At 24.1% G+C, this 24,412-nt stretch overlaps 2 protein-coding genes across 4 annotated transcripts; both read right to left on the bottom strand.

The window, feature by feature from the left end:
- Positions 1–2,238: 2,238 nt before the first annotated feature.
- LOC140674881 (uncharacterized) lies at positions 2,239–11,524 on the bottom strand. 2 transcript variants are annotated; one of them, XM_072908789.1, is made up of 9 exons: positions 11,448–11,524; positions 9,739–9,837; positions 9,250–9,369; positions 6,781–6,988; positions 6,075–6,550; positions 5,271–5,448; positions 4,389–4,610; positions 3,736–3,965; positions 2,239–2,655 (listed from the first exon to the last, which is right to left on the bottom strand). In XM_072908789.1, the coding sequence occupies exons 2-9, from the start codon at positions 9,757–9,759 to the stop codon at positions 2,494–2,496; spliced, it is 1,617 nt and encodes a 538-aa protein (XP_072764890.1). In that variant the 5' UTR covers positions 9,760–9,837; positions 11,448–11,524; the 3' UTR covers positions 2,239–2,493. The 2 variants fall into 2 exon arrangements, with proteins under 2 accessions (XP_072764890.1, XP_072764897.1); XM_072908796.1 differs by having other exon boundaries at positions 9,739–9,859; positions 11,448–11,512.
- An 8,167-nt stretch (positions 11,525–19,691) lies between these two features.
- LOC140674856 (uncharacterized) lies at positions 19,692–24,109 on the bottom strand. Of its 2 annotated transcripts, none has more exons than XM_072908732.1 (9): positions 23,943–24,109; positions 23,164–23,362; positions 22,919–23,047; positions 22,571–22,775; positions 21,937–22,466; positions 21,696–21,870; positions 21,373–21,597; positions 20,794–21,023; positions 19,692–20,707 (listed from the first exon to the last, which is right to left on the bottom strand). In XM_072908732.1, the coding sequence occupies exons 2-9, from the start codon at positions 23,173–23,175 to the stop codon at positions 20,507–20,509; spliced, it is 1,707 nt and encodes a 568-aa protein (XP_072764833.1). In that variant the 5' UTR covers positions 23,176–23,362; positions 23,943–24,109; the 3' UTR covers positions 19,692–20,506. The 2 variants fall into 2 exon arrangements, with proteins under 2 accessions (XP_072764833.1, XP_072764841.1); XM_072908740.1 differs by having other exon boundaries at positions 22,171–22,466; positions 23,943–24,099.
- Positions 24,110–24,412: the final 303 nt, after the last annotated feature.

Below are 24,412 nucleotides of genomic sequence, written 5' to 3' on the forward strand. Positions count from 1 at the left end.
ATTTTAGACCTATTAGTGATATTTTAATGACATTTGATCATGAATCTTTTCCTCTAGCACGAATTCGTGAAAAATGAAAAATTCATTCACAAATATTGAATTCGTTAATGAAACTTTTCATTTTTCACGAGTTCACGCTAGAAAAAAGATTCATGATCAAGTCCCAGGTTATAGAGAAAGTTTATGTTAGGACCCTGAGATATAGAGAATTATGCATATCAAAATTATTGACAACATTGTTTTAATAATTTAAGATATTATAAGAAATTAAATGAGTTTTTATAGTTAAAAAATAGTAATACTTAAGCGATTGATAATAATGACTTAAGAATCACGATATTATGATGTTTTTTTTTACAATATCATTAAGAAGTCACAAAAAAGACGTTTTAAATTAGACATTATTTGGTCACTGAACCAGAAATGACCAGTTTTCGACGTCAAAATGACATGTGCTTGCTACCTGGGATAATATAGATTACAAATAATATTCTATATTAAAAAATATGTTATTTTGCGACAATACCTGTATATCTGTCAACAAACCTGAGAGATTCCATATATTTTTTACTAAAAAATAATATTTTACGGGAATTACTTTGTGCGATTTTCTGCTTATTTATTTTATAAGATACCTGCAATCTTGCAAAACTTTTTTATATTATGCATTTTTAACAGAATACTATCAGTAATAACTATTGATGTTATAAATTGCATACAGGTATGTTTTACAGATTTACTATTTTAATAAATATATCTAAAAATATAGACATCGTTGCTTTATTCCAACGTAGTTATTTTAAATGAAAAAATGACGTGTAACTTACTTATCAGAAAAATTACAAGTGTATTTTAAATCAGATATAGACAAGATATGTACATATAATAACGTTTACAAAAAATTAGAATTTCTTTTTCATATTTTGAATGATTTTAAATACTTTTATAATTACCAATGTATTTACCATCTTTCTAACACATAATTCATGTTCTTTCTGTACAATATTGCAAAACTTATTACCTAAATAAATGTTATTAATATAAATTTATATAACATATGTATGTTATATACATATATATAATGTAATTATATATACATATATATATATATATATATGTATATATAATATATAAAACATATACACATGAAATTTCAATCAATACTATATTTTTTCAGATCTATAATATAACACTTAACATTTATAAAATAAATTATTAGGCAATTTTATACGTATGTATTCCTTACATCCTACACATATATTTATTAAACACATGCTTAGGAAACAAGTTAATACAAACGCAAAAAAGTAAAGGCAACAAAAGTGTCTTAACATCTTATTTAGTTATTTTGAATGGTACAATTCAAACATTAAATTATCTTTGTTTAAAAGTTATTTATTTACCATTTAAACATCAAAATATTTTTTTAATATTTTTATACAAAATTTGATCATATTTGATAACATAAATGGTATGAGTGATATATACAATTCATGTTAGCTTCATGTTTTTTTTGTATGTTGAAGGTATGAAAAATAACTATCTTTTAAAATTATACGTGTGTGAGTTTCATAGCTATTTAATTGGTAAATGATGGATTATACTTCTTCAGTAGCTTGTTTAATCTTACACTCATTGATTTTTATGTTAAAGATCAGATTATATTTCTTTTGTAATCAAAAAAGACATAAAGCAGAAAATACAAACTATTTAAATAAATGTAAAAAAAGGTCTCAAAGAATAAGGTTAACAAATGAAATTAGTATTTACAAATTAAATATGTGAAAACTCATTATATAAAAGTAGTAAGAATATTATATAAAAGTAGTAAAAGATAAAAATGTTAAAAAGCGCAAATAAAAAACATTTTTGTCATTGTCTGGACAAAACTATTAATAAGGTTTTGTATATATAACAAACTGCTTATGCATCAATCACACCACCTTGTCATCAAAGAATAATAAAAAAAGAATTTGTAAAAAAATGTTTGACAGTCAATGGATGTATCATTTAATTGAATAATTTTTTAAAAAAGCCAATTTAATTTTTAATTTATAAATTTATAAATTTATAAATTTATAACCCACAACTTTTGATCATATAATTAAAAAAAAACAAACATTAAATAAAAAATAATTTATAATTAAGTAATTTAATAGCAGTATAAAATCTGACTGTGTTACTTTTTGATATGATATTTAAAATTATTTAAAATTTATTTTTTTTATTTATTTAAAATTACAAAATTGTCCTTCTCACTTTTCGCTCAGTGAAGTTTTCAAAATTTAAGTGTGATACATCTAAAAAATCTTGTAATAAAAAAGATACCCGTGTTAATTTACATTTTTATCTAATAGTTTATCTGAGAGAACTATGTAAATTTATGAGTTTTGTATTATCTGGAAAAAATAAAAAATTATAACTTTATATAATTTTCTAATAATAATTATATAAAATATAAATATGTAATATATATATGTATATGTTGTTATTTTAGTCGACGATTAGATTTTTAAGCATTGCTTTTAATTCTTTTCTAGCGATTTTTCCTGAACCTGTATAAGGAAAAACATCTAAAAATATAACTCCAGCACGAAGTCTATAACAATCCATCATGTTATTTGCCACCAATTCTATTAATTCTTGTTCCGTCACCTAGACATATACATACGCGATTTAATTACATTGCAGAGCGTAACGTATTTTATTTTTTTTAATATTTTACGTATTTTGTTACAAATTAATATATAAAAACATATACATTATGTTGAGAGAATAATATATATTCTCTCAACATAATATATATGTGTAATTAATATTTAAATTAACCTACATGTATATATATATTAATTTCTAAAATTTTTTTAAAACGTGCCCATAAGGTGGGGATTAAATTTATACAATATATTAATAACATTAATATTATTAAAATTTATTAACATAATGTTAATAAAATTGAGTAGATTCATACAAAAAACGTTTATACAAGTCTATTTTTAAAAATAGACTTGTATAAACGTTATTAAAGAGCTATAAATTTTCAAAGCAAGCAAAATTGTTCTTATCACTTTATTAGAATCTTAAACTAAACAAACTCACACTGATTAAGAAACAGATAATTCTCAATTGTTTACTTGACCTGTATTTCTAGACTGCTATCATATAGGTATTTTTGCTTCTATTAAACTTCAATTTGTTCAATATTATAATTTTGATGTTTGAGTTGTTGTAATTTTATTTTTACGACTATTAATAAACTACGCTTTTTTTATAATTATGAGATAATATACATAATATGTCAGCGATATTGTTTGTTACAAGAACAAGTTAGAAGAACAGTTTTACTCGCTTATATTTAAACATTTATAACTCTTTAATAAACTATTTTTGGACAATTAATTTATAGAAAATTTTCTCACTTACTTGACCCCATTATTGATAACATTGTATAAATTTAATCCTGACTTTTACGAATATCCTATATATATATATATATATATATATATATATGAGAAATTTTTAAGTATATATATTATGAAATTAAGGCATATACATATCTATTAAATTATTTAAAATTATCAAAAAATCTCGAAAATAAATTTGTTATAAATGTTATTATATAATAATATAATATTAAAAAAAAATTTCTCGGATGACTTAAAATTTCTCAATTCACAATTAGTAAACTATTTTATAAAGCCGTATGATTTTATTACATTTGCAATAAATTTGTACCTTGGCTCCGGGCTTTTTAGTCACTATAGCAATAGGATGTTCATCGTCTGTTGCATACGGCACTCCTAGTACTGCAACTTCCATTACTCCTGGATGTAACATTAAAACACCTTCAATTTCTCCAGGTGACATATGAAATCCTCTGTACTTTATGAGTTCTTTTATCCTATCGATAATGAACAGTTCCCCATCTTCATCAAAATAACCAATGTCACCCGAATGCAGCCATCCTAAAAAAATTCAAAGTTACTTTTATAGTATATTTTATTATTATATATATTTTATTATTATTATATTGAATCAAATTTAGATTACTTAATTTATTGACATAAATAAATATTTCTATATAAATAACATTAGTTTAATTGATTTTAATTATATATTATTGTTGACAATATATTCAGATAAGGAGATAACACGTCAACTGATTGAGAAATACAAAATGAGAATCATAAGCTAATGGAAGAAGTAATGGTAACATTGCTCGGAATAAGATTTATCTAGAATTTTATTTTTAAGATTTTTACTCTTTCTACTTTTTTTTTATTTTTAGGAACACTGTTTACTAAAGTCATAAATGAGAAAATAATTTGAAATTTTTACTTTACTGATTTAAAATTTGCATGCGTACAAAAGGAGAGAAGTTTTTTTACCTTCTTCATCAATAGTATTTTTTGTCGCTTCAGGATTCCTGTAGTAACCATTCATTATGGTTGCTGACTTTATTCGCAATTCTCCGGACTTATTCGAGCCAAGAATCTTACCGTTTTCTGGGTCAACGACTTTCATTTGCACATTTTCGACTACTGTTCCACAAGATCCAGCCTTGTGATGAGGAAGCTGCAATGTCACGATTCCACCGAGTTCTGTCATTCCTAAAAATACAAAATAAATGATCGAATTTCCACGATAAATCTTCTTGTTTATTATACAGGGTGTGCCCGAGTTAAACGGCCAAACTCGAAATATGAATTTAGAACCTTAAAACAAAAAAAATTTCTTCTCTGCTCGCAAACGCTTCATTCAAGAGATATTGACTTCTTAAGTTACAGAACTATAAGAATTAATAATGACAAAATGTCTCTCTTTTTGTTTTGAAGATAGAAGATCGATCTTCTTCTTCATATATATCAAGTGCCTGTTAATGACTTTCAATTATTACAACGAAGGATAGTGTAAACGTACGAAGAAATTACGGACGCACAATACCAGTTAGCCGTTCTCTCATCGATAGGTGCAATGCTTGTCTCCGAACTGGAGGCTATCATTTTAAACAAAATATTTAATAATTAAATTATGATAAAGCAATAAAGCGAATAAACCTACATTATTTCGACATTATTCATTCTTATAATTCTCTAACTTAAGAAGTCAATATCTCTTAAACGAAACGTTTGTGACAATACTTTCAAAGAAATATTTTTTTTTGTTTTAAAGTTCTAAATTCAGATTTCAAGTTTGGCCGTTTAACCCGGAAACATCCTGTATACTGATATTGTATTTATAATATTTTATTACATTAGAACGATACCTACCGTAGCCTTGTAACATTTGAACATGCGGTAATATAGATCTCATTTCTTCTTGTACTTTTGGCTTGATTATAGCACCGCCACAGACTATGACTTTCAAACATGATAATGAATACTTCTTTACGTAACCCGCTTTGAGAAACCGGTTAATCATACTCGTGCTTAAAAAAATTACTGTTACCTAATAATATAAAAAAGAAATTCATGTTTTTATAATACAATATGTCAGTCAGGCACATAAACGTATATATGAAATATATTATACAATTTACTTAATGAATATGCATAATAATATGTAAAAAGATAATGTTCTCACTTGTTTGTGTATTTTAAAGTTATTTAAGTGTTAAAACTTTACGATTACCATCGTAAAATTTTAACACATGTGAAAATTTAGTCTTGATGATAGGCATTCTTTACAGACAAACGTATTTTTATGTGGATGTATGTAATAAATAATAAATGAGTTTTAATAACAAATTTTAACGACATTTTTCTAAGAATAATAAGTTTATACAACATTAAATTTTTTTTTAACTATTCAATTTTATCACGGAATTCATGAGTAAAAAAAGAAAAAACAATAGTATTATATACTATTTCTAAAAAGATCTCTAGCAAAAAATCTGTATATTCTAATATATTTTTTAAATCAAAAGAACAAAAATTTCAATTATTTGCTCTTTTATGACTTTAGTAGAAAGAGTTCTTAGAAATAAGATTCTAGATAAATCTCACTCCGAGTAATGTTACCGGAACTTTCTCATTATTTTTATTATTAGTTCATAAACTAATCATAATTCTCACTTTGTATTTCTCAATCAGTTTACACGTCATCTCTTCTTCGAATTCTGAATATATAATCACTTTGGCGCCTTGCGCAATTGATTTTAAATTCATCAATACCCCGCTGATCCAGGAAATTGGTGAGAACCAAATTGAGATTGCATTAGACAAATCCAAGGTTCCTTCTTCGGTGACGCGTAATAGACAATAATTGGACATTTCAACGCCCTTCGGCAATCCCGTGGTACCTGAGGAGTGCATAATGCACACTGTTTGCTTGATGTTGTCGAGTTCGACATATCGGAAATTTGCCACTTCCGCATCGCTGTACATGCTTAAAATATCAGAAAATGAAATCGTGTCGGGATGATTGCCGAAAACCACAATAGTGGAATTGCAGTTGCTCTCTTTTATCGCGTTCAAAATTATGTTCGCGCATTTCTCAGTGGAGAATATAATTTTCGGAGTACTCAGCCGTAAGACATGCAGCGCAGTTTCTAATGACAAATAGTAAAAAAACACATAATTAATAAAAGTGCATAAAGGTACAAAAAAATAATACATAAATATTATTACATAAATAAATAATAAATAAAATAAAATTTAATTAATTAACAAAATAGATAAAGTATATACTTGTTGTCCTACAAAATTATATTATCTGATTATTAATTAAATATAACGTAACATTGTTTTTTTTTTTTTTAACTATCACAGAATAACTTACGTAAGTCCATTTCTTCGTTCCATGGATTGAAAATCGCATTGATGTAAGTTACCGCCAAGCAAGGTACAATGGAATTTAAATGATTATTTGTACACACACTGACAACATCACCTGACTTGATTCCTTGTTTTTGCAACCACAATGTGCATCTCACGACTTTGTTTTGCAACTCCGCATACGTAACCACATTTTCTGTGCATGCATCTAACTACGACATTTATTGCTATTATACAGAGAGTTATACTTTAAATACTCATTACGTTTTTATATTGCAAATTTTTTAACCATTTATAAAATAACTTTAAACATACTATTCTAGAATATATCTTGTTTAATTTTTAAAAAGTGTTTATATTTATTTTAAAATCAATTTATACGAATTACATTTAATAATACTACAATAGAAACAACTAATTTAATTACAATCTAATATTTTTAAATATTATGGCATCTGATTGTATAATGTTCTATGTTTATTTATGTAATATACATTATGTATTTTGCTGATATTGAAACAAAATTAAATTAAAAAAATTAAAATGTTATAAAATTTAATTTACATTTAGTTTTCAATTTACATAGTTTTTTATTTTATTTAAAGGACCCCGCACAAAACCGAAATAAAATGGCATTCAGTGGATTTAACTCTAACTTTGCTATTTTGCAGTGCTGACTTATAGTTATCATTGCCGCATCGATTCTATGAACCGTTTTGTTTTTCTTATAGGAAAGATCAAAGGTCGATAATAGTTGAAGGATATTAAATATTTGGTTCGTGCCGTGCATACCCAAGGAACTATAATATAACAAGACTCATTAATATACTATCAATAACGCTAGGTCGCAGCAAAGAAAATCCTTTGCATATTGTAAAATTATAAAATAAATGTTTATGTTTTCATATATATTCTTAAAAGAATCTTATCTTAATCGGTAAGATTAATTTTATCTAATTTCACCATCGTTGGATACATTATTTCATTATCACAATCTTCCATTCATTGTTGGGTTGATCTTATTTGAGTTAAACTTCTTACTTAAATAATTCTGATACCCTTACACATACACATACACACACGTAAAATAGTTATCATAGATTCTGAATTGTTCCCAAGTTAATCTGAAGAGCGGGTCGTTCAGTTATCTAACGTACAACGCAGAGCATTATTATCGACCTTTGATTTCTCCTACAAAAAAAAAGGTTCATAGAATCGATGCGGCAATAGTAACTATTGATCAGCACCTTTACAAAATAGCAAAGTTAAAGCTAAATCCACCAAAATCCATTTTACCTAGAGTTTGTGCAGGGTTCTTTATTCAAATTTTTTCAAGATTATTTTTTTTTTAAAACGTCTATAATTATGTCATGAGAAATTTTCTAAGAAAAATAATAGTTTAAAACTTAATAATTATTTAGCTTTTTTTATCTAATTGCTTTCTCGACAGTTTGATTAGAATGCGAGATCGACAGTTTTATTAAATATACAGTAAAGTATATGTAAAACAAAACAAAAAAGTTGCGTAAACAATTGTGTTACAATTATTTTGAGATCATTATTTTTTCTTTTATGATTATCTCTATTTTTAAGAAATTTTTTGCGTTTTATATGTAATTATACAATATTATTATAATAACATACGAAAACTTATGGCTAGAGAAAGTTATTTTTTTCTGCATAGTGTGTGTTACATCTATTAACACCATTATAACCATTTTCCCAATAGTGTTTCCTAATTTTTATTTCTCTCTCAAAATATTGATAAAAATTTTTCGTTTTATCTATTCTTATTGTTTAAGAGAACATAACATAGAAGGAAAGATATGAAAGTGTCCCCCTCCGATTCTAATGTGCCTTAAACATGTGTAGTCTAGATCAAAATAGGAAATATGTATTTTTTTATACGTGCTTTTTCGGCCGTTAAAGGGGTGAAACTCTTGAAAAAAATCGGTTTTTATATTTCTGAGTAAATAAACATAATATCGAAATGGTAAGAGATATAAAAAAAAGTTTCAAATAAAAGTTTTATGGTTTTTAATATACTTTAAAATTGCAACTTCAGATTTTTCGAAATCCTCCTTTCCCCTTTAATTTTTGAAAAATCTGATTATGCACTTTTAAAATACATTAAAAACTATAAAATACTCCCTTAACGGCCGAAAAAGCATGTATAAAAAAATACGTATCTCCTATTTTGACCTAGACTACAACATACTCAAAGCGCATTAAAATCGGAGGGAGACACTTCTATACCCTTCCTTGTTAGGAAAATCTATGTTGTGTTTACTTTAATGAAAGAGCGATTTTTTAATGAAACGTGCTATATGCTTATCGTTCTTAAAAAGTACATATTAACATTTGAAAATTTCTTTTCATTTTAAGACTCTTTTTACTTACTAGATGAAACTGTAAATCTTGAAAGTTTTTTTTTTATTGAAACATTTTATATCATATTTTAAGTTTGACTTACGTGTGCAATTTTATCTTTATGACTTCTAATCTTAGTCCATATTAATTCTCCAAGACTCTTGTAATTAGAACTATAAGACGTCACTTTTCCTTTATAAACATTATTTTCCACAGTAAAATTCTAAAATAAAAATATAATTCAAAAATTACAGAAGTCGTGATTAAAATTAAGTCTATGATTCATAATTACTGAGCTATTTGTTGTTCTCCTTCTTATATGTTATATAAGTTATATAAAAAGATTATAATATACCTGTAATATAATCAAAGCTCCTTATTCGCCGTTTAACTATTCGCGGAATAAAGATTTGTAATCACTTTCTCTTTATTCGGGACCAGAAAATTCCGTATTCATATTTAAAATTTAAATTGTATTGTATTCTTCTCATGAATTCTTCATAAAATCGTCCGCGAATAAGAGCTTTGACTGTAAGATATATAATTATATTTATATTTACATATGTATATGAGCGACTATTTTTATATTTACCTGTGAGTCATTTGCAATCATTGTGCTGGAAACCCGAGTGTCAACTCTTATAATATCAACTAGATATAAGATAGCACGAGTAAAGCAGTTACGATGTCGCTGCACAAGTGAATTCAATAAACTGTTTCATGGGCATTTTAGTCAAATTTAATTTAAATGTATATATGCACATGCACATAAGATTAAAAAATTTTCTTGGTATTCATTTTTAATACATATTTTTAAATTATAACTAAAAAAGGAACAAAATATGCTAACACACATTGTATATTTTATGTTGTAATAACAATTTTGTCAATGGCTAATAAATTAATTTGTTAATCTCTTACGATAATATAATCTGATATAGTATCATTTTATTAATATTTAATGTTAAATAACATTTTTAAATAATTTTTAGCTTATGTAATATTTTATTATATACTTATACACTGACATACACATAAGAAAGTTAATCATCATCAGCAATCATATGTGACACTCATAGAGATACGACTTTCATATATAAATGTTGCAACGAATTGGAATTATTAGGTTTATTTGTTAAAAGTGATTTTACATATGCAAAAATATTATTTTACGCTTTATAATAGTTTTATTTCACAAACAAAGCAACGACAATTTTGTAGTAACTAATAATTTTGCTAAATTATTTGCTTTAACAGCAAATTATAAATCTGTTTTAACAGTAAAATTGTATTTCTATGAACAAATCACGACTTAATTATTGCATTTTACGATTAGATTTTCTATTATTGAATTATTGATTAAACTGATTAAGATTCGATCATTATTGTGGGCTATACGAAGATAGTTTTGTTATACTAATCTTCTTTTTTCTCACTTATCGTATCAATTTTATTCTAAGAATGATCAATATAAGAATGACAAGATTTTATATATTTCAGTAAAAGTGATATATAATCAAAAATTGAAGAAAATGAAGCACTGTTTAATTGAATTTATTATTATCTCTTACTTGTAAGCTATATTTATATATCAGGAGAAATTTTCATTTTTACGAAAGTTCTATAATCAAGAAGCAGTTACTGTCGGGAGTGATAAATAATAATTATACACACATTTAAAAAAAGAAAAGACAACTTATATAAGTCTACGACTAAGAATTTTAAGTATTTCGATATCTGTTCTTTTACACGAAATAAAAAGAAAGAATAATTATTACTATCATTATAATATTTTTGTTTTGTAATTTATATAACAAACTATTTTATCTGATATTATTCTCACATGTAGTAGAAAATATACAATTTTTAACACAATTGTGACTAAAGATATAAATAGAAAATAAAAACTTTAGTCAAAATAATTTTTGTGAAAACAACTAATATTGTTTTTTTAATTTTATTATGTATTTTTTTTAAATATGTTTATATAAACATTGGTTTTTTATTTATACTAACAAAAATGTAAAAAAAAAATAATATTACATTAAGAAAAAGAAATGTGTTTTTATTTTATTAATATGATATTATTTTTCTTCATATTTTTTATTAATATAATTTTAAAAAATCAATATTCTTATGATATTAATTTATTTTTTTATTACTTTATTTTAACTTTTTTATTATGTTATTATATTTTTTAAATTAAACTTGAATATAAATCAGAAACATTAAGTGTGATAAAGAATATAGATTCCGTTTGAAAGAAATAATAAGAGATAAGATGATAAGATCTTACACTACCTTAAAATTACACTTTTTCCAACAAATTCAAAATAAATAAACGTACAATCTATATCTGACCGTGGTTAAACGTGAACTGTCATAACTTGTATTTGTAGGCAGTTGTAAGTGCACGCGATATCCCTCTCTCCATGATCCATTTGACATTCGATTTACGTATGTGATAAATATGTGATATACAATATGCAACATAGTTCAAAAATTCTATTGTTCTATTGTTTGTATGTATTCTTGTATTGTGATCTTCATGTCGACAACAGTCATTATTAAACATTATTGACATTATTATCTTCATAGGTAACCTGAAGTAATTTTGTGAAAATCCTGAAATTAATGTGTATCTACCTAATTATTTTAAACAGGATATATATGTATCTACTTATTTAACCTTACTATTATGTACACTGACAATGATTCACTCCGTTCCTCTAGTAAGTATAGAAATCCTATGCTGTGTGTATATGTATCACATCGTTGAATCTACTTTTTACTACAGAGTTGAAACCTAAGGCTACCTTTATATTTCAACGTTATTATAAATTTTAAACGTAATTAAAATATTAATAAAAATGCATTACATATGTCAACTAATTATAAATTAAAATAGAAACTATAATAATTTTATAAATCCAAAATAGCAAGGGATAGTAATAATTATAACAGCGCATGTATATTTTTAAGCATGTTTTTATATGGCAAGATGTTACATGCACGGAAACATTAATAACTGTCATTAATCGTCAATGTACGCTTACGTTATGCAGTAGCTATCAATTTTCTTCACTAGAAATTATTTTTTTATAACAGATTATCACAACATTATATAACGAATAAATACTTGTTTTATTAATTAAATATGATTCATAGCAAAGTTCTGTAATTTTAAATAAAAATATATGCAAAAATAAACAAAATTATATTTAGAAATCAACTAAACAAACGACAACTAAAAAACATCTAATCAAGCAAAAGAAAGAAATAAAACATGTACAAAAAGAGAGATCATTGATTTAAAAAGACAAAACGTTTTTAAACAACGCAATCAATTTTAATAAAACATAAAAAATCACAATAGAACGCTATGCAAAATGCCTTTGATTGAAGTTTTGATATAAAAATTACTATGCAATATTAATCTGACGATAAAAGAAATTTTTTTTGTTACATTTAGAAAAAAAACTGTTGTTAAAAATTAAATCAAATGTTTAAAATATTGACAGAAACAAAAAAAATTTGTCAAAAAGCAATTAACGGTTTTTCTCTGACATAATTCAAATATAGCGAGATTTACTTTATTTTTTGCCGATGTTTTCGGTGCAAAATGAATATAATTGCACAATTCTATTTGTACATAAATTTACAATTTTTCACGATAAATAAAATAATTTTAAATTGCCCGTACTTTTAGATTAAAAATAAAAACTACTTTCAAGTATCAAATAATATAGAGATATAATCAATAGAGTCACTTATTATATTAAACATTGTTATTACAATTTCTGATGTGATATTAAGTTAATCACTGAATGTGATATTAAGACATCTTCCAATTATTTAAATAAGACTTAAAATCTTATCTTTATACTTTATGAATTTCTTTATTACTATCAAAAATAAATAATTCCCTATCTTCATTGAAAGAATAAATGTCACTCAAATACAGTCATTTATTCCAAAACAAATTTTAATTTATTTTTATGATGTTGTATGAGTGTTATATTAGATTTGATAAAATTTATTGTTAGTTTATTTAATTTTTTGACATATTTGTATATAAAAAAATTTGTTAAATTTAATTTGTATATATTATTGTTAATATGTTACAAAACCGAATAAAATTTTTTCTTCTTCATGAAAATGATACTTTTTATCGTTTCAGAATTTCTGTTATCATTACTTTTATCGCCGAATTTCCTCATTTAAATGATTTAAACCAAGACATTTTTTATTACATTTACATATCTTATAATTGGATTTCACAAGAGCTATGTTTATAATTCGAGAGTTAAAAATTATAATGTCATGATTTTACCGAATTTTATCATTCAAGATAAGTAATGTTCGTGATAGTTGAGTTTTTTCTTTGTGTCTTATTTATTATATATTATATACTATATTATACTATTAATAGTATATTATTAATAGTTAGATTAATAATAATATATTATACTATATTTATATATACATATATATATATATTTATTTATTTATTTATTTATTTATTTATTTATTTATTTATTTATTTATTTATTTATTTATTTATTTATTTATTTATTTATTTATTTATTTATTTATTTATTTATTTATTTATTTATTTATTTATTTATTTATTTATTTATTTATTTATTTATTTATTTATTTATTTATTTATTTATTTATTTATTTATTTATTTATTTATTTATTTATTTATTTATTTATTTATTTATTTATTTATTTATTTATTTATTTATTTATTTATTTATTTATTTATTTATTTATTTATTTATTTATTTATTTATTTATTTATTTATTTATTTATTTATTTATTTATTTATTTATTTATTTATTTATTTATTTATTTATTTATTTATTTATTTATTTATTTATTTATTTATTTATTTATTTATTTATTTATTTATTTATTTATTTATTTATTTATTTATTTATTTATTTATTTATTTATTTATTTATTTATTTATTTATTTATTTATTTATTTATTTATTTATTTATTTATTTATTTATTTATTTATTTATTTATTTATTTATTTATTTATTTATTTATTTATTTATTTATTTATTTATTTATTTATTTATTTATTTATTTATTTATTTATTTATTTATTTATTTATTTATTTATTTATTTATTTATTTATTTATTTATTTATTTATTTATTTATTTATTTATTTATTTATTTATTTATTTATTTATTTATTTATTTATTTATTTATTTATTTATTTATTTATTTATTTATTTATTACAATATTTTATTATATTAGAATTTTATTTCTTCAATTTATAATGTCTCTACAGACATATATGTAGATAATTATTGTATTTATTTCTTTATCAATTATTTCACATAGAAAGTGACAATCAATTTGTTTGACGCAAAAGAGAACTGTACATATGTATTTAAAATTAATAAAATAAAATATATTTTAATAAAATATAACGAACTATTATATAAGAAATCTAAAAAGAGAGTTAAAAAGTTAGAATTCCTTTTAAATATTTTCGTCTTTTTCTAAAAATAAGGGTTATATCAAATAAAATGGTTTTAGAAAAAAGATCTAAAATAAAGATAATGCATGGAAAAAATAACTTTTAGTACGAGTAAATTAATAATAAAATAAATTTAAAAAATCAAGTACAATGTAATAAAAGATAGCAACTTTGTGGTAGAAGAAACAAGATTGTATTATTCTACAGGGTGTCCGGTAATTACCGCCCCACCTCTCTAGAACAGATAGAACAGGTCAAACTGAACATAAAAGTCCTCTACCATTTTGCGATTTGCGCAATAATTATTAAACTATTAATTATAAACGCTCAGCGAACAATATTATATATATATATATATATATATATATATATATATATATACAAAGTGTCCGGTAATAATCGCCCCACCTCTCTAGGGCTGATAGAACAAGTCAAACTGAACATAAAAGTCTTCTACCATTTTGTGATTTTCGCAATAATTATTAAAATAATAATTAAAAACGCTCAGCATATGCTGAGTGCTATATACGGCGCGCGCTCATACGCTAAGCGTTTTTAATTAATATTTTAATAATTATTGCGCAAATTGCAAAATGGTAGAAGACGTTTATGTTCAGTTTGACCTGCTCTCTCTGCCTTAGAGAGGTGGGGCGATTATTACCGGACACCCTGTATATTTGATAACAATAAATTACACGCGGCATAAATTTAATGATAAAAATGTCAAACGTAATCATGCAAAAATTAAATCCAGCATTTTCTATAAAGCTCCTGTGTCAACGTTTTCAGTAAAATTTACCTAATCATCTGCAATCATAAAAAGTAATTGTAATTGCAAATGTATGGTATAATTATACGTAATATGATGACGTTATCATCATCAAACCTAGAATTTTAAACTTGCGCTATTAGTACTTATCTAACAATGAGTATGAATTTTATTTAAACTCAGTTTTATGTAATAAAAATATTTACACTTTTATAATAAATAATAATGTCTTACATAATATATAATAGATTATTCTTAAGCTTTATATTGTAATAAATATAATAATAAATATTAAATAAATTAAATATGATAATAAATATTTATGATTATAATTTATTTTTATTTCAATGTTACTTAAATTTCATCTTTTTATTATTTTGTTTATCGGTTTTATTGAAGTTATATAAAAAAAATTGACATATGCAAAAGTTGCCGAGATTATATATTTACATATATATATATCGAGGAATCACGATAGTGATTAATCAAGTAAGAAAATACACATAAAAGAAATTAAATTCAAAAATTAATAAATATCTGAGACAAGTGCCATTTTTAAAACACATACATACACACACCTACACATACACAACACTTCACGATATATCCATTGATACTTTTCTAGATACACTTATATGTGCATACAAACTATGTTTTATTAATATTTATATGTTTACATTAAAATTTTTTTATTTATTACTTAGTTTACAATATAAATTTTTCAAAGTCTGATGGCAAATGCGTCATATTTTTTATAATAAAATGCACATTAAAATTTCGTTATTTCAATGTATGTAATTCAATACTTATATATGTAGTTATTATTATATATGTTAGTTTATGATTAAAAATACTTCTAGATTTTTCTTTAAAAAAATGCAATGTTACGAATCAATCACAATTTTTATGCAAGATCTTTGCATGGAAATATTTGTTAGCTATCATACACATTTTTTACAATTAACATGTCATTTTGAAGAAGAAAATAATCGATAAATTGCATGCCCGTATGAAGGTGAGTGCACTTGCAAACCGAATCGTTCACAACTAATTACTTCAGATCCTCTTCTGGCACCTAAAGCACAGAGACGTAATAACGTCGGAAAAATATCATTGTTCACATTAAGAGTTTTATATCCTATATAAGATATTGTAACAGGAAAAAATCGAATATAATCTTAAAGTAGAAGTTTTATACTACATGCAAAAAATTATTACAATTTTGTGCATTACAAAAAGTTAAATTATTCAGAAGAATCAAAATAACATATTTTTGTTACTTTTTTTTTTACAAATTACTTGGTTTTGCGTATGTTTTGAAGCAAATAAATGAACAATAATTTCAAATAATTAAAATTTTTCTTTTTATTATAAAATGTATACAATTTTATTTAAAAAATGATAAATTTTTGGAAAAACTTCAAAAATTCATAAATTTTATTTAAAAATTTTAAAAAATTTTTTAAATTTTAAAAAAATCTATAAACATTTAGAAAAAATTCTAAAAAATTCATAAACTACTTATATTTCAAAACAGTTAGTACACATTAATATTATTTCTCGCTTATCACGTCACGATTCCAATATGACCGCAGTGACTACTCGAGAGCCTTAAACATTATCAAAAAATTATATATAAAAGCAATGAAAAAACTTGAGCATACGTATATGAAAAAAATAATTCTTTTACTATCGCATAATTATTAATATCCCGAAATTATGGAAAATTATGTGAATGCCCTTAACTTTTCTTTTTCTTTTTTTTGTACTGTTTTCATATACAATTTTTTAATAATGTACTGTTTGACAGTTACTAAAGATAATCCAAAAAAAGCGCAAAAACATTTAATTATATGGATTTCTAAGATTATATTTGTTTTTATTTGTATTATTGTGTTTCGTAACTCAATAATTTCTCTATTATTTAAAATAATTGAGAAATATGTATAGCCAGTAACAATAATGTACCTCATAATACATCAGTGATTTTCCGATTAATTATTTACAACTTTAGACATCGTAGTTATTAAATTAAATTAAAAATTTATAACTAATCATTTTTATCAATATCAATCATAAAACCTCTGAACATCGTAGAAAAAAATAGATATTTAAACACGGAGATTTGCACCAAAGCATGCCAATTTGATATGGTTTTATTAGTACATTAGCTTTCTATCAATAAATAATACGTAAATGTTTTTATTCACGCTTTATGATCTTTCAGTCTTTCGCTGGTAACCTGTTTCAAGCAGACCTTAAATAATACAAAAATTATTAATATTAAATTATAAATATAAAATTAATAATAAATTTTATCACTATCATTATTTAATTGTTGATTATAATCTAACAAATGTACACACAATATACATTAGTAATAGAGGCATTTAGAACCGCATCGACAAACATTTCATGAACAATAGGTGAAACAATCAAGTCACCGCCAAATAGCACTTGTTTCATGGAAGAAATGTCATAATTTTTAAAGACGTCAAATTGTGAAAATCGAAAACACATTGTAGTTTCAAGGAATATCCAAGTTATCTAAAGAAAATAAAAAAAAATAAATACGTAAATATTCCATAATTCATAACTTTAGCAAAAGATTAACATATTTTTATTTACATATTATAAATTTTATATTTTTCTGTTAAATTACATAAGTAAGATTCTTCACTTGTGTCAAGCAATTTAGAAAACTTAACCGCTCTCACATTGAAAATAGCACGAACTGCCGAGAGCAAACTGATATTCCAACCTAAGGATTCGACCCATAGGCCAACGTCGTTGGATATCATAATGGGTATCTCCTTGACGGAGTTCTGAAAAATGCATGGGAAATTTCCACATGCTTAGGAATTGTATCAACTATACCGCAAGAAAATATTATCACTGCAGTGTCTTCTCTATTTTTCAATTTAATGCAAGGAAATTCATTAATTTGTCTTACCAAAAGCATCATCTAAAATTAATTCCATAGGTGTAAATTTGCTTATCTCTTTGCTTTTCTCTTTGTCTTCCATTTTGAAAATTACGATTTTCGTAGAAATGTTCAATATACTGACGATTTTGGAACACAGAGTTTTGTCGAAATCGGTAAAAATTGCTTTTGGGATACTTTGAATCAAAAAGTATCTTACTAAAAATATTGACAATTAAATATATAAATTAGCACATATATATATATACATACTACATGTCGTCATAAAAATAAATAAAACAGAAATTCAGAAAAAAATTAACTTACTCGTCTGCTTTTCATGCCATACAGCCAAAATAGCGCCGATATACAGAGTCGCTAAGTAAGGTATATAAGTATCTAAATAATTAAATATATACACTGCCATAATGTCATTACGTTCAATACCTAATTTTTTTTATCTATAACGCACATTTTACGCTCCGTTCTCTCATTTCCTGGAACGTATTTTCTTGTCCTGTGTCTTTGCATCCATCTACGATATGTACCAATCGTATTGCACAATAAAATAATGTAATGCATTATACATATATAGAATTATGCAATTTTATATTTAAAATTAATAAATCTTTTTTTATATTTAAGTGCAAAATAATTTTAATTATTACATGTCATACTTGACCAATGAAACTCGATCTGGATTTCAAAGGGTTCAAAATTAATTCTCCGATATTAATGCACTTGTCATCAATTGGATCTTCCTTGCTAATCAATATATTGTCTTGTATCTGGACAGGAAGTGTGTGCTAAAATATGTGTGTATATACACGATAATGTTTCTACTTCTTGAAATATTTTATAAAATAAAATTTTATAATGTATTGTACATATAATTTTCTTTTAATGTTGATAATGCAGTGTTTTTCTTTAATTAGTAATATCAATAATATTGAAAGTACCTTAATTGTGCATGCAATTAAAGGAACAATATTATTGTTTATTATCACGGGACACTGTGTGACTAACGTTTAATTTAGATCGTGGCTATATTAATATAATGTGAAATGTCCTTCAATATAAAAGTTGTGCGAAAACATTTTGATTCAAAATGCTGTTGAATATTCTACAGTTCTATGCTTTAATATATATTTACTCTATTAATTCAATAATCCAATATCAAATTTTACATTTAATTATTTATTTACATTAATTACAATTATTTTCAAATAATACAAAAAAATATAAATTTAATTAAAGCAATAATAATACATTTAATTTAATATATTATTCTTTAATAATATATTAAAGAATAATATTTATATATTATTCTTTTATATATTTTCCTGATAAAATTTTTAAAATTAAAATTAAAATATTGTTCGCATATCTTAAACTATTACGTTTCGTAATATCATAGTCCTTGATTGGATTCAATTATTTACTTATTATTAATTTAATATAACTAGTATTTATTAGTTTATTTAAATCGGATTAAAGCTGATATTCCCTGCGCGTTTTCTTTCTTCTGTTTTGTTCCAGCTACTTCAAATTTAGCTGTAGCAAATCCTCGATATAATCTTAATTATGTATATACTTATGTTTATATTTCTGTACTTTAACATAAATTTTTAAATCCAACAAACAAAGTAAAAAATAAATTTAAAATACATTATGCAAAATAAAAATATATATACAATGTAGTAAGTAGTGAAATAATTACATAAAAGTTTTTGTTGAAAACTCTAAATAAAAAACGATTGAATATACATGACATTATTCCATACATCCACTATAGCAATCATGAATACGCAAATAGCTCGATTTGACATAGAAAGACAACTATTTAATTTGAAAAATAGAATAACGTAATCACGCTTTCTTTCTTACATATTTAAAAAGTAATTCAAACTTTTCATACCTATATGTTTCTAATAAACAAATTCATGAAATTCGAAATTCAAGGTTCTCTGCGTTATACATTTGTTATTATTACAGATGCATATCAAAGTTTTGTCATATTGTGTAATACAGACATTACAAATTTATATACCTCAACTTACTTAAATAAACATTTACTTCTAACAGACTATAAAATAAACACAACACTAATATAAATCAATTAAATTTTTCGAAAAAACTTTCTAATATAAATTAATTAACTTCATAAGTTCTCTTTTTTAAGAAGTTTTTTAGAAAAATATTCTTTGTCTCTTAGATCATCCTTTGCCCATTTACAAAGAGTTCGACGATCCAGATGTCCATTTAAATATTTCAATTCAGTCCTAAACAGCACGCCCGCACGAAGATGCATGGGATCGTCTAATTTCTTGGCTACAAATTCTATTAATTCCTTTTCCGTTACCTAGAATATAATAATGTAAACTTTTTATAAATCAATTTATTATCAATGTATTTGTTTAATTTTACAAAAAATTATCAATTTTGAACCTTTAATCCTTCCTTTCGTACGACAAAGGCCAATGGATGATGACCATCAAAAGTATTAAATATAGGTATTACAGCAACATCTAACACATCTGGATGATTTATTAATACTTTCTCAATATTACTCGGGAAAAAATAAACGTTTCTAAATCTTATAATATCTTTAAAACGATCGAGAATGTAGATATCACCATTTGAATCGTAATAGCCTACATCATCGGTATGGAACCATCCTGAAAAACACGTAATATCTTATTAAAAGTAATTTAAATATACATAAAAATGTTAACACGTATATTTCCTTACATGTTAAAAATAGAAACAAAATATTCAATTTTTATCATTTTTTCATTCATAATTTTATTGATAATAGAAAATTGCGTAAAAATAGGCGTAATATTTACAAGAGTAAAAAAGTAACTCAATAATTTCAAAAATCTTTATAATGATTGATGTACAAAATTAATGCCGGCGGTTTCCTGTATGTCCACGACAATGTGGTGTTTTTTATTAATTATTTATTTACTTTAACCTTATATACTGCCTTACTAATAAAATCAGTTAAATAAAGTTGTAACTAACCATTGTTGTCGATAGCAGTCATTAAAGTTCCGGTTGTAGAATTAAAGTAGCCATTTGTCAAAGACGGAGATTTGCACCAGATAACACCAACAAAGTATGCTTTTAATGGAGACGCAGAAATGCAATCAGCAATTAACAAACGAACAGTTTTACTCACGTAACCACTAGAGTTAATTTTTATCAACTCTCTTTGTTTATAAGCAATCACACCTATTTCAGGCAAACCTTAAACAATACAAGAACAATATATATCAATAATATTAGATAATATTATTTTTTCACTATGGTTAATCATTAATTTTACTTGCAATGAGTATACATACAGTATAGTTCACTAACAGAAGTGTGTGGCAGTGCAGTGATAAAATTATTATAATCAATATTAGGTTTTCTACCACCAAACAATAATTGTTTTAAGGAAGAAACATCATACTTTTCGAAAACTTTGAATTTAGAAAACATTCTACCCATGCTAATTTTCAGAAATGCCCAAGTTACCTGAAAAATAAAAGAATAAATATTATAATTCATATAATAAAAAATTAAAACATATTTTAACGTTACCTTATACTTTTGTATAATATTACAAAAACATTCTTCATAAGATGGGTTAAATAAATTATTTATTTTGACCGCCTTTACATATGATAGAATAGCGCGAACTGTCAAAAGCAAACTGATATTCCAGTGTAAGGATTCGACCCACAAACCTACGTCATTGGACGACATAATAGGTGTCTGCTGATTAGATGGAGATGTGAAAAATGCATGTGGAATTGTCACATGTTTGCGACTCACATCAATAGTACCAGAAGAAAACAGTATCACCGCGGTGTCCCTGCTACTCTCCAACTCTGTACAAGAAAACTCGTCGATTTCCGTTTCATCAAAATCACCGTTTAAAATAGATTTCACAGATTCAAATTCCTCTTCCTCTTTGTCTGCTTTTTTGCCTTTTTTTTTGCCTTTCTTTTCGAAAACTACGATTTTCGTAGAAATCTTCATCATTTTTGCCACATTAAAAATTGTTGAAGCTTTATCAACATCGGTAAAAATTACCTTTGGACTACTTTGCAAATAATACAATAAGTTTACTAAAAACATTGCTGATTAAGTATACAAGCTAACTTATACATTACATATAAATATATAATATTAAAAATATATGAAATAAAAATTTAGAGAAAAGTCAACTTACTCGTACGACTTTCATGCCATACACCCAAAATACTACCGATATATAGAGTCGCCAAGTACGGTATATAAGTATCTAAATGATTAGATGTATATATTGTCACAATGTCATTACGTCTAACACCTAATTTTTTCATCCATAATGCACATTTTACGCTACGTTCTCTCATCTGTTGAAATGTATTTTCTTCTGCTGTCATTGCATCCACCTATCACACATATAATTTATATTTTAATGAAATAATATAATGTAACATATTTAATAGAATTATATAATTTTACATTGATAATTAATACATCTTTTTTTATATTTAAATGAAAAAATAATTTTAATTATCATCATATGTCATACTTGGCCAATAAAATCCGGTCTGGATTTAAATGCGTTCAAAATCAACTCTCCGATATTGATGTTCTTGTCATCGATTGAATCTTCCTCGCCAACCAATACATCGTCCTCTATCTTAAAAGGAACTGTACTCTAAAATATATACACGGTATTATAATATTAATGTTACAAACTTTATTTTTACATTTTGGATACTTTAAACTAGATTTTATTTGGCGTACATATATATATATATAATTTTTCCTCACCTGAGATACCATATTGCTGATATTTCAATGTTTTTTTTATTGCAATAATAGTTTTAATGTGCTTTTATTTAAATCAGACGACTAATACTATTGTACCACTGTTGATTATTTTATGTGAAACTGTACGTTACAACAGTTACAAAGTGAATAACCTTTAATTTGTATCGACACAGTATTATGATGTGAAATGTCTTTGAGCCTAAAAATAAAACAAAAATATTTTGATCAGAAATATTGTTAAGTTATGTGACAATTCCATGCGTTATATATACACAGTAAAAAATATTTTGTGCTTTTGTTGAAATTTTCTTGTGTAGAAATTTTTGTGTTAAATTTTTAACATACTCTTATGTTAATATAACATACTGTCGTTATGTTATTTTAACTTTTTTGCATTGAATTAATATTCACCGTTTCTAAGAGTTAAAACAACACAATTAACAAATAAATCTTGCACTAATTCACATTTTTGTGTTAATTTTTTACATATTATTTATGTTATTTGTTTACATATTTGCCTTTTGTTAAATTAATATTAAAATTAGAGTGGGTAAATTGGGACACGAGAAATGTGTTAAATTTAACACAAAATTTTTTACCGTGTATATTTCCCGAAATTTCTATGATATGGATACATATCACAATTTTTATTGTATAAGCTTATTTCTCTAAAATTAACTATATCAAAAAACATTTTACCAAAAATATAATTTATAAAAAACAAAAAAATTTTAACATGCTATATATTTTTTCATAGTATACTATAATAAGCTAGTTACCTATACAAGGTGTTTAACAACAGGTGAGACAAAATTTAAAAAGTACATTAAACATATCCACTTAGGCTAAAACTAGCTAAATTTAATTTTTTATGTACTAAGAAATAATACTGATTTAAAACGAAATCCTGAGGGGCCAAAAATCAGGTCTTATCGATCCTCCTCAGTTTTTCTTTCCATTAACATTTTTAAAAACTGAAATGAACAAAATAAGAGTAAAAATTTAAAAACCATTGTGGAAGAAGAATAAACTTTGAATAATTAAAATATATTTATATGAAATAATTACATCTACGTTCTGTATATCGACAATTGTATTTTGAAATATGTAAGAAAGAATTTTGCTATAAAATTGTCCAAACTCCAACGCATAAAAAATTATGATTTATTTGTATTCAAACTTTCGTTACATATGTATATGTATATATGTCGTAAGCAAATGGTTATTTTAGGAAAATAGCTTTTAACTA

Source organism: Anoplolepis gracilipes, chromosome 2, assembly GCF_047496725.1.
Source record: "Anoplolepis gracilipes chromosome 2, ASM4749672v1, whole genome shotgun sequence".
NCBI classification, from domain to species: Eukaryota; Metazoa; Arthropoda; class Insecta; order Hymenoptera; family Formicidae; genus Anoplolepis; species Anoplolepis gracilipes.